The sequence below is a fragment of the Bidens hawaiensis genome, unplaced genomic scaffold, assembly GCF_021521415.1.
Source record: "Bidens hawaiensis isolate Kalapana, Puna unplaced genomic scaffold, B.hawaiensis_p1.1 tig00020329_1, whole genome shotgun sequence".
Classification (NCBI taxonomy): Eukaryota; Viridiplantae; Streptophyta; class Magnoliopsida; order Asterales; family Asteraceae; genus Bidens; species Bidens hawaiensis.
Genome location: NW_027493092.1, coordinates 315,298 through 327,994, shown reverse-complemented (window position 1 = coordinate 327,994; position 12,697 = coordinate 315,298). Strand labels below are relative to the sequence as shown.

Sequence of the window (12,697 nt, the reverse complement as noted above, 5' to 3'; positions counted from 1 at the left end):
ACATTTTGATACAAGGTAGTACTAAGCACTCAGGCAAAAATACACATGTGTATGGATCCTTACATATATGTACTACAGACATACTGACCATGAGGCAAGTGACTGTCTCTAGGGCGAGTGAAGTTCGATTATGTGGTTTGTGCGTATGTTAGTTCCGATGAGATGGGATTGAGACCCACTGAGTCGTTGAACACTATTGGTGTTGTGTCATTACGAATTGTGAAAATGTTTTATTAAGTCAACGTATTCATCAGCATATAGCTGACGTATTTTCAAACTGTTTTCTGGTAACCAAGAGTAAGGTATAGAGACGAATATGCCAGTGGAGATAGAAGATCACTAGGAATAGAATGCAGCTGGTGGCTCAGCTAATTTTGTAATGAAGCATAGATATTAAACTTGTTTTTTAACAAGTAATTTTGTAAAACATACAAGGGTGTTTAATTCCCTATGTTATGAAAGTAAATATTTTAAAATAACATTTTCCGCTGCAAACTTTGATAAATTGACAAAAGTGGTACAAACTATGAGTCACACGCCTAGGCCCGAAGGCGGGGTGTGACAGGTTGGTATCAGAGCCATCAGTTTTAGCGAATTAAGTATTTGATTAAAGTACTTAGGCTTTAACCAATTTAAGCACATGAAAGTACGGATAAGATATACATGCTATTGGTAAATTCTTAGAGATAGTAACTAATAGTTCCCTCCTATTTCTCGTCTATAGAATGTCGAAAAGAGGAAACTCAAACGTTGAAGTCAATAGTGGACCCTCAAGGAATACAAGAGGGAGACTAAAGAAAAATGCAGAAAAACAAGTTTTCAATAATCAATAAGAAAATGCTACCCCTCCCGTTGGTGATCAATTCGTAAGAAAAAAAGATATGCAAGAACTGATCGCAAGAGGAATTGCTGAAGCTTTTCCAGCTATACTCGAGACTATGAGAAAGAAGGAAACATCGAGCAATGAGAAATCTAACAAGTCTAAAAGGGAAGAAGAAGAAGAAGAAGAAGAACATGTCAGCTCTAATGCTGATAGTGATTATGAGAAGAAGAAAACCAAGAAACAGAAGACTAAGAAAGGCTGTAGTTATAAGACATACAAGATATTTAAACCCAAGAATTTTGATGGAAGCAATGGTGTTATTGCTACACTGGGATGGCTTGAAGAAATGGAAGCCATTAATGTCATTAGTAAGTGCTTTGAGGAAGAAGCAATTCAGTATTCCTCCCAATCGTTCAAATGTGAAGCTCTGCAATGGTGGAATACCCTTATACAAGCTAAGGGTAGATTAAACATGTACAAACTGAGTTGGGAAGAATTTATGGAGCTCGTAATCAGGAAGTTTTGCCCAATGAACGAGAAAGATGAAATTCAAATCAAGTTCTTAAATCATAGAGTTGTTGGGACAAATCGCAAGGACTACAATACTAAGTTCTTGGAGTATTGTAGGATAGTACCACATTTGCTAACACCAGAAAATAACAAGGTCACTCGTTATATCTGGGGTTTGCCAAAGGAAATTAGAGATATGGTCATATCGTCTCTACCTCAAACCATTGATTCAGCCATGGAGTTGGCTGGGTATATGATGAATGGGTTGATTAGAACCCGTGAAGAAGAAAAGAAAGAAAATACCTTCAAGAAGGATGTTGTGTTTAAGAAAAATGAAAGGGACAATAAGAAACAATATCGTGGAGAGAAAAAGAATTCTCAATCACCAATCCCGTTGTGTAAGATATGCAACCGGAGACACTTTGGAAGATGCAGGCTTAATCAGTCAGTCACTTGTACCAATTGTAAACAAGTAGGTCATGCAACCACTGATTGTTGGAAGAATAAGATTACTTGTTATGGTTGTGGAGAAATGGGATATTTTAAAATGAATGTCCAAAGAGAAAGACTGGAGGAGAAGGTGCAAGTGGTAGTGGCACCAAGAATGAAGGTAGAAAAGGGAATGCACGTGTTTTTGTGCTCAACACTGAGAAGGCAGCTAAGATGCCGGAAGTTATCACCGGTACGTTTCTCGTCGATAATGTCTATGCTAGAGTTTTGTTCGACTCGGGTGCAAACCAAAGTTTTATAGATAAGAAATTTTGCAGCCTATTAAATGAACCCTTAGTTAAGTTAGACAAATATTTTGTAGTAGAAACGACCGATGGTAATCAGGTTAGAATAACTGAAGTTTTAAATAGAGGCAAAATTCTACTAGCAGGACATGTCATACCTATCCAGTTGTTACCCATGACATTGGCAGGCTTTAATATTGTCTTAGGTATGGACTGATTATCCAATAATCAAGCCCGTATCTTATGCGATAAGAAAGCAATCAAAATTCGTGCAAACGGGGAAATTATTCAAATTGCTGGAGACAAAGATGGAGGTCATGTTAGATTAATCTTGATGATTAAAGCTAATAAATTTTTACACAAATGATGCTTAGCATTCATGGTGTACGTGACAGAAGAACTTAAAGAAAAGAAATTAGAAGACGTACCAATTGTTTTAGAATTTCCTGACGTTTTTCCTGAAGAATTACCAGGAATACCAGCGGAGCGTGATATTGAATTTAGAATAGACTTAGTACCTGGAACCGCTCCAATAGCCAAATCCCCGTATAGATTAGCTCCAACGGAGATAAAAGAATTAAAGAAACAGTTAGATGAACTGTTAGAGAAAGGATTTATAAGACCAAGTTCTTCACCTTGGGGAGCTCCGATCTTATTCGTGAAAAAGAAAGACGGATCGATGAGAATGTGCATCGATTATCGTGAGCTGAACAAAGTAACAGACAAGAACAAGTACCCACTCCCAAGAATCGACGATTTGTTTGATCAACTACAAGGAGCAAGTTGTTTCTCAAAAATCGATTTACGTTCGGGATATCATCAATTAAAAGTTCAAGAAGATATCTCAAATACTGCATTTAGAACCCGATACGGACATTTTGAATTCACGGTTATGCCATTTGGACTTATAAATGCTCCTGCAACATTCATGGATATGATGAACAGAATTTGTAAGCCCTATTTAGATAAATTCGTAATCGTATTCATCGACAATATACTTATTTATTCTAAATCGGAAGAGGATCATAACATTCATCTCAGGATTTTGCTTGAATTACTTCGAAACGAGAAATTGTATGCTAAGTTTTCCAAGTGTGAATTCTGGCTGCATGAGGTACAATTTCTTGGTCATGTTATTAACATAAATGGAATTCAAGTAGATCCTGCCAAAATTGAAGCAATAGCTAAATGGGAAATTCCTAAATCGCCAACCGAAGTTCGAAGTTTCCTTGGTTTGGCCGGATACTATAGAAGATTCATTGAGAATTTCTCCCGAATAGCAATTCCCTTAACTTCTTTAACTCGAAAGAATGTTAAGTATGAATGGGGAACCAAGCAACAAGAAGCATTTGACTTACTCAAACAAAAGCTTACTAATGCACCTATACTGGCTACAGAAGACTTTGTTGTATATAGTGACGCATCTCATTCAGGGATGGGTTGCGTACTAATGCAACGAAACAAAGTAATAGCTTATGCTTCTCGTCAATTGAAAGTACACGAAAAGAATTATACAACTTATGATCTGGAGTTAGGTGCCATAATTTTTGCCTTAAAGTTATGGAGACACTATTTATATGGAGTTAAATTTATCGTGTATACTGATCACAAGAGTTTAAAGCACATCTTTGATCAGAAAAAACTTAACATGCGTAAGAGAAGATGGATGGAAACCTTAAATGACTATGATTGTGAAATCATCTATCATGAAGGAAAGGCAAATGTAGTAACTGATGCATTAACACGGAAAGAAGATGAAAAACCCAAGAGGGTTAGAGCTTTAAGATTGGAACTACAAATAGATTTAATTGAACAAATCAAGAAGGCTCAAAAGAAAGCAATTGAAGAAAACCAAATCTCCGAAGAAAAACGTAATGGTACAATTGACTCTTTAGTCAAAGGAGATGATGAAGTACTCAGACTTGGAAATAGAATCTGGGTACCGATTGTTGATGGTTTATGTGAAAGGATAATGAGTGAAGCTCATCGATCGAAGTATATGATGCATCCCGGTAGTGATAAAATGTATCAGAATCTTAAACCTAACTACTGGTGGAACGGGATGAAAAAGGATATTGCTCTGTACGTAGCCAGATGTTTGACATGTTTGCAAGTCAAGGCCGAGCATCAGAAACCTTCAGGTTTACTTCAACAACCTGAACTACCTGTTTGGAAATAGGAGATGATAACAATGGATTTTATTACGAAACTCCCTAAGACTACCCGTCAACATAATGCTATTTGGGTTATTATTGATAGATTGACTAAGTCTGCTCATTTCATACCTATCAATGAATCTTACTCTATGGATAGATTGGCATGAATATACGTGAACAACATTGTGTCATTGCATGGTGTGCCATTATCTATCATATCTGATCGAGATAGTAGATTTACTTCTCATTTTTGGAAAAGTTTCCAACAAGCGTTAGGAACTCGATTGAATCTTAGCACTGCTTATCATCCTCAAACTGATGGGCAGAGTGAAAGAACAATTCAAATGCTTGAAGATATGCTCCGAGCTTGTGTGATAGGAGGAAGTTGGGATAATCATCTTCCTTTTATGGAATTTTCGTATAATAATACTTATCACACGAGTATTCAGGCTGCACCATTTGAAGCATTATATGGACGGAAATGTAGAACACCGGTGTGTTGGTCTGAAACTGGAGATAATCAAATGTCTGGACCTGAGATAGTTCAAGAAACAACGGATAAGATATTGCAAATCCGTGAATGACTTAAAACGGCAAGAGTCCGACAAAAGAATTATGCTGATATTCGCCGTAAGCCATTAGAATTTCACATAGGCGATAAAGTTTTGTTAAAAGTTTCACCATGGAGGTGTTGTATGATTTGGCAAAAAAGGAAAACTAAGTATGCATTTTGTGGGACCATTTGAAGTGTTAGAACGAATCGGTACTGTAGCTTATCGTTTGCAATTACCAGAGGAAATGAAAGGCATACATGATGTATTTCATGTTTCTAATTTACGCAAGTGTTTGGCTGACAAAACTTTAGCTATGCCTTTAAAGGATGTTGAAATCAATGAGAATTTAAATTTTATAGAACAACCTCTACAAGTTGAAGATTTTCAAGTTAAGAAACTTAAACGTCGAAAGCTAAAGTTAGTCAAGATAAGGTGGAACTCTCGAAGAGGACCAGAGTTTACTTGAGAGTTAGAATCAGAGATGAGAAAGAAGTATCCACATTTTTTCTAGCAAATCTCGAGGATGAGATTCATTCCAAGGTGAGGAGGATGGTGTTACAAAATTTTGGGTCAAATTTGACAAGTTTATAAAGTTAAAGGACTAAAATATTCATGAGGTAAGTAATGGGAAAAGTATGATAAAGAAAAGAAAGCATTTTTATGCTAAGGGAATAAGTAAGGAAACTCTATCCCACATGAAAAGTGGGAAATAATTGAAATCACTTTATAAGGAAGGAGTTATCCATGGTAATGTTCTTGTATGGCCAACCACTCTCACTAGTCCTAGCGGAGGGTGCAAAGCACCCGACGCGCATGCGCACGGACTCGGACTCGGGCGATGGGCGTAATGTGGCGTTTTGATGGCGCACTTTGCACTTCGCACGCTCGCATTGCCGCATAAGGGCCGCTTTAGTATTTTTGAGCTATGATCAAGATGTGATAAGCTACCAAAGACCAGGGACTGAAAATGAAATTTTAGCATCTTCGCGATACGCGAAGATGACAAGAAAGGCAACTTCGCGATACGCGAAGATGCAGGACACGTCACAGGACACGTGGCGACACGTGGCGACACGTGGCAAGCCTACGTGATGACTCACCTAGGCTAGTGCACCTTCGCGATACGCGAAGATGCACAGATTCAGGCTATAAATAGGCAGCCATGGGGATGAAGTCTCCATCACATCACCCACACTTTACCTCGGTTTTCGTGCCAAAATCCCGTCATTTCCAATACGCTCGTTGTCTAGAAGTACGTGAAAGTAGGAGCGCTACCCACGTGAAGTTTAAGCATTTCATAGATAAGCCATACAAGGTAGGGGTTCTGCCTGATTATTTTATTATATATGGCTTAGACCCTAGTCGGGGGTATAATCTATTCATTGATCAAATAATAAGTGAAATGTAGCTTTCATAAGATAAGATTATGAATAAAATATTATTCTTTATTATAAAGATATATCTTATGGATGAAGAAATGAACTATATATACGTTTCTTCATGATAAAGAAACGTAGTATATAAATGTTTTATAAAATGAAATGAATATTAAGGTAAATGTTATGCAAATAGACTTAAGGTCTAAAGCTAGATCATAGATCTAGTTATTTATAGAACGTTATTCTCGTACTATATGTCCGAGATAAAGATCAGACATCTGTTGGTGAGAAATCTTGAAATCAACAAAAGGTGAATACGTCCAAACCTTTTTATAGTGTGAAATGTTTTATGACGTGAATACGTCTATGTACTGTATTTTTGAAAAGATATTTACTCTTTAAAACTATGAACTGTTATCCATATGTAAAAGAGTTATGGAAATATTTGCATGAGGGTTGGTTCAAATCCTATAAAACATTTTGATACAAGGTAGTACTAAGCACTCAGGCTAAAATATACATGTGTCTGGATCCTTACATATATGTACTGTAGTGGGCACACTACAGACATACTGATCATGAGGCAAGTGCCTGTCTCTAGGGCGAGTGAAGTCCGATTATGTGGTTTGTGCGTATGTTAGTTCCGATGAGATGGGATTGAGACCCACTGAGTCGTTGAACACTATTGGTGTTGTGTCATTACGAATTGTGAAAATGTTTTTTTAAGTCAACGTATTCACCGGCATATAGCTGACTTATTTTCAAACTGTGTTCAGGTAACCAAGAGTAAGGTATAGAGAAGAATATGCCAGTGGAGATAGAAGATCACTAGGAATAGAATGCAGCCGGTGGCTCAGCTAATTTTGTAATGAAGCATAGATATTAAACTTGTTTTTTAACAAGTAATTTTGTAAAACATACAAGGGTGTTTAATTCCCTATGTTATGAAAGTAAATATTTTAAAATAACATTTTCAACTGCAAACTTTGATAAATTGACAAAAGTGGTATCAACTGTGAGTCACACGCCTAGGCCCGAAGGCGGGGTGTGACAACATCCCCCAATCCTTGAGTAACTTCCTCATTAACAATGGTTTCATGATCAGACTTGACAATTGCATTAACGGAACTAGCGTGGAATTGAGTAAGCATTGCTGTAGTGAAATCATCCCAGGTGAGGAAGTTTGAACTCCGAGGCCAACCATTGAACCACCAGAGTGGTTCATCATCGAAGGATTCAACGACATAGGGAAACCGCTCGTCGCCATAGGTCGCGTAAAAGAGGAAATATCGTTCAGCTTGAGAGATCCATAGGGCAGGATTGGATCCAGTGAAACGAGGTAATTGTGGATGCTCCCACAAGAGTTCTTCCAAAGCCATCTAGGCTAAGGACAGCTCAATGAAAGCACCAATTGATACGATTTATTCGAGACAACCGTCAATCTCTCAAGAACACCAAAGAAAAAAATAAAATAGACCCAATATAATTCTTTCTTATTCTTTTTCTTAAACGAGATTACAATATATAGGAAAAAAAGACATAAAAATAGAAAAAGATAAACAATAAGGAAACATAATTTGACTATAATAAGGAAACTAAATAAAATATAATAATAATAATAATAATAATATAGGATCGTGTCAAATTACTCACTTGCTTTAGTCATCACATTGTTGTCTAAAGAATTTCCTTTCCAACTAAAGCGAAGGAAGATTTGATAGATAATAAAATTAGGACATAGTTTAATATTAACTAGCATTTATAAAATGTAAATGTATGTAATCAAATATTCTTAACAAAGTCCTTGAAGCTTAGAACTAGACAAGCTGCAAATAAAGTTATGGAAAAATGAGGACTAGTAAACCTTTTAAATAAGTCAACTAATCATAATTTGTTTTTGCAAGAGGTGGTGGACTCAAGATTTGTTTATGCCATCACTCTTCAACATGTTTAGTGAATTGAGGTCAATCTGCTATATTACACATATAAAAGTAGTATATGATTTTATAGATACCGGATGACATGAAAATTTTTTAATTCGAATACCTTGGTACCCAATAATTGGGTCTACCCCTAAGGCAAGTACCCAAATATAAACGACCCCATCAGATAAGGGTGCTATATCTATTTGATTAGTAGAATTATGAAAGATGAAATTGGAATTAAATTTATCCAAAATCGTGCTTCGTTGAGCTAGATAATATGAAGCAGAAAATTCTCACCAAATTAATTACTTTAGGTAAAGGAAGTAAATTATCGTTTAAACTCACCTGAAAGTTTAGTTTTCGGGTTCATATGCTCATAAATTCATCTCTAGAAAGGCTATGTTTTTATCTAGTCTAATAAAATCACTTATTTGAAATATATATGTGCGTATCTCTTGCTATGTGCTCTTATGGGAACTCCTTTCCGCCAATTATTGATCTTCACTCTAAGTGAGCAGAGATTTGAAATAAATATATATATATATAAAAGAGAAAACTCAAAGCTTGTATGTAAAACTTACTACAATTAATATATTGTAAGAAACTAACGATAAGATCTCGATAATAATAGCTCTCATTTTTTCGAAAATAAGATGACACATAATTTCATATTTTGAAAAATCCCTTGTATATGCAAGTTAAATTATTAATTTAATTAGTGTATATATAGATTAAAAGTAGACAAAGAGCTGTTAATAAAATATATGTTAATTTAGAAAATAATGCAACTTGATTTCATAAAACATGGAATATTTAGGTCTAGCTAATCTCTAATATTTCTTATTGTATTCAGCAAGACTTAGGTTGTACACATGTACTCTCGAACTATATTAGTAAAAACAAGAAAAAGGCTATATAGGTTAGATAGTTTTCAGGGTCATACCCGAGAATTTATATACCTTGACCGAGTCAAAATAAAAAAGCTTATAGCTAGGCCCTAACAAGTAACGAAATATATAAGCTGTTTTTTAAACGGCACTAACGTAGTAACAATATACGTAACAAAAATATAGTAATAAAATCAAATTCCATAAATTTATGCATAACACCGGCTCAAAATTTTTTTATTGCATCAACTAGTTTTCGTTTTTTACGTTTTTTAGCGCCGGATAATTGTTTAGGAGGCATATATATATTCCTATTATTTAAAAACAAAATTAATAATTATACAAATTAATACAGTAATACAGATAATAAAATTTCAAATATCACAAATAATGACCTGAGGCCCTAAACGGTTTGCAACTCACAAGCTTACATGATGCCATTATGTAACTATTTAGCTAAAGTAGCAAATGGAAGTGAAAGATAACTAGATGAGTATCAATATATCACAATATGACAATCATTCACTGATAAATGATTCAAATCTTCAAGCAATACAAATAAAAAATTTTAAAACATACCTTATTAATTATTATGAGTATTAGAATATGATTTGGTTATACATGATAGTTTCTGGTCTCCTGGAGGTAATTAGGATATATTTTGGATTCGGCCTCTGGTCTCTCAATATGAAATTCAATCGGTCACCGCTCGTGTATGTTTATCGTTTATTATTATTGTTAATATTATTACTATTATTTGATTGTAAATTTAGTTTGAGCCCATACCTCAAATGGATTATAGGTAAAAAAAAAATATTTGGCTCCATATATAATAAGGAGATTGAGATTTGTACCTATATTATAAAACTTATTTATATATATTTATATATATGTGTGTGTGTAAAAAAAAGATTTGTGCCCACCGGAAAATTAAGTGCCCCGGCCGGGTTGCGCTATGCCCAAGCCGGGCCTGCTAGTTTTAGACGAGATATTGATTCTAAAGTTACCGTATGATATATTTATGTCACAAACTGGATTTTAATAATTCAGGTTATTTTTTATTGACGATAAAATTAATCATAAATCAATTGTACTTCTAACTTTCAGTTTCATTGCCAAGACTCTCACTCTAATAAAATAGTAACTTCGTCTACCCCTAATACTGACTAACTTTCATCCCAGTTGAAATGTTTTAAGTTTGTTTGAAACAACCAAATTACAATTAGAGAAAATGAGGTTAGTTCTCCGTTAGATTGTAATTGTTATTGACAACATAAGTGAAAGTTATGAGCGATTTTGGTCTCCTTCCTAGAAAGGATTATTACGCAAGATAAATCATAATCACATTAATATTAAAATCCAAATTTTCTATCTAGTTTCATTCTCAACATTATTCTTTGGGCAGTTGTCACATTTGTTTTGTGAATAAGCTAGTTACATAAGTTCATAATCAACTTTTTTTTATGTCTCTATCTCTCACTTCCAGCAGATTACAAACTATAGGTGTGGACCAACTGTTTGAAACTTGTTTTTAAATGTGTAATTAAAACTTAAAACCTAGCTAGCCTGTAACTCTAAATGAAATTAGAAAATAAGGAAATCATACATAAAAGATCATTATTATTTATGTACTTTTGATCAAACTTCAACATATGAATTGACAAACACTAATTAGTCATGATTTACCAAATGGGATTCCAAAGATCCCACACACTATGAGTACTCATCTTGGTTTCTTCATGAGAGCTCGATTCAAGTTGACAGAAACATGGGTACGTGTACGTCCCCATGCAATCTTCATCATCCTTTACTTCACTGGACGGCCAGCCGCTTGACGACGATATCCATTCTGATATTCTACTTTCATACGGTGATTCGTTCTCCATCAATGCATTCATGTTGCATATCTCAGATGTTTCAGATGATGATTTTCCAAAAATACCCTCGTTCTCGCTCTCGATAACATTGTTATATGTTGGTATCGCTTTATCTTGTTTATTGCTGCTTTCGGTGTCTGCAAAACATCCCAGATTAAAGTTTTATTATATGTTTAAGATGTGAAACTGAAATCTTAAGATGAATAATAATATGTAAAGTGAAGATTAACCTGAAGGAAAGACTATACGCACACCCCCTCATAACTATCAGCCCTACTATATATACAAGGGGCATTCAAGAATTATATGTCTGTATGCTAGGACTATATATATATATATATATATATATATATATATATATATATATATATATATATATAGAGAGAGAGAGAGAGAGAGAGAGAGAGAGAGATGTCCGTTTATCAGATGGAAAGACTGGTATATATGACAATAGGAGTGAGGCATGTTAATTACCTGCATATTGAGCTTCAGATTTCTTCTTTAAATGACTTCTCCAGTAATTCTTGATCTCATTATCTGTTCGCCCAGGCAATCTTTTAGCAATTTTTGACCACCTGCATGAACCATAATCATATATATGCCGGTCATAGTTTATGTTCTGTTATATGATACCGATTCTTTTGAAAGTTACATTTAAGATGTGCATATGTAAAATTATAAAAAGAAACATTTTGAGTAATTACTTTTTATACTTTCGGTTTCTTAGCGCCTAAGGTTGTAGTGCTACTTAGTTGTGTCTAACGGGTTATGAATAGTAATCTTGTGACCCCACGATCTATGAATGCTATTTTTAAACTACTTAATTTTGCTATTCAAATAGGCTAGTGGCGCAACTTTTTAGCCAGCTTAATTCATTCTGTATCGATATTGACACTACTTTTTAATGAAATATAATCTATATTATTATAAAAAAAAAAACCTTAATTATATATAGGTTACAGTCATGTGATATATGCACTTACTTGCTACCCCATTGTTTATGAAGATCAAGAATAATGGCTTCTTCTTCTTGAGTGATCTCACCATGCTTTAAATTCGGTCGAAGATAGTTCATCCACCGCAGTCGACAACTCTTTCCACTCCTCCTTAAACCTTAAACCATAAGTTTTATTTCATTAAAAACATTTTAAAATACCAATCAAAACTCACTATATAATTAGCTTATATCTAGAATATTGAACTTAATTAATTACCTGATTGTTTAGCTAAAGCATCCCAATGTTTTTCGCCTAAAACTCCAACAGTAGCAGTCAATATCTCATCTTCTTCCTCGAGCCAAGGCCCTCTACGCAGGTTTCCGGTATCACGATTGGCCATTAGACTGAAATAAGTGGTTTGATGAGAATTAATTAAGGTTGTTGGTTGTGTTTATATATAGGAGATTATATACGGAATGGTTACTATTTTGGATAGTGACTGCAGGTGGAAAGCAATATAGTGATTGTGGAAGCTCCACCATGTGCTTTATAACTTTTGTATGGGGTTTTCTATTGGTTTTTGATAGGAGTTTGCATCACATATGTTGGTTTGTGTGTGTTCTTTTCGGTGATTATAACTTCTCAAACTCTTTTTTAAGTATAAAGTTGATAATGATGTGCAAGGCTTTAATAGTCCTTTCAATATATACACATATAGTGATATAGATACAGTGATACACCACACATGCATCCAAAACAAACTTACCAACTAAATAAGGAAAGAAAAAAATGCTTTGAAGAAAAAAAATGCTTAGGACTACATGTTTTGGAATTTTGTTAATCTGATTAGTTTTAAAGGTTTTAGATTTTTTTAATATATGTTAGATAATTTTGATTGCTAATTATATTAGTTT

The 12,697-nt window shown here is 34.5% G+C and overlaps 1 protein-coding gene across 1 annotated transcript; it reads right to left on the bottom strand.

Annotated features, from left to right (window-relative positions):
• Window positions 1-10,650: 10,650 nt before the first annotated feature.
• On the bottom strand, window positions 10,651-12,183 carry LOC143560411 (transcription factor MYB27-like). The gene is made up of 4 exons (XM_077048719.1): window positions 12,060-12,183; window positions 11,829-11,958; window positions 11,320-11,420; window positions 10,651-10,982 (listed from the first exon to the last, which is right to left on the bottom strand). The coding sequence occupies exons 1-4, from the start codon at window positions 12,181-12,183 to the stop codon at window positions 10,651-10,653; spliced, it is 687 nt and encodes a 228-aa protein (XP_076904834.1).
• Window positions 12,184-12,697: the final 514 nt, after the last annotated feature.

Bases quoted from the DNA above. Each gene is read 5' to 3' on its own strand.
- LOC143560411 (XM_077048719.1), bottom strand. From the start codon at position 12,183: ATGGCCAATCGTGATACCGGAAACCTGCGTAGAGGGCCTTGGCTCGAG. The intron at 11,959-12,059 runs GTAATTAATTAA...TTATGGTTTAAG, and splicing joins TGCTTTAGCTAAACAATCAG to GTTTAAGGAGGAGTGGAAAG. The intron at 11,421-11,828 runs GTAAGTGCATAT...TGGTTCATGCAG, and splicing joins CATAAACAATGGGGTAGCAA to GTGGTCAAAAATTGCTAAAA.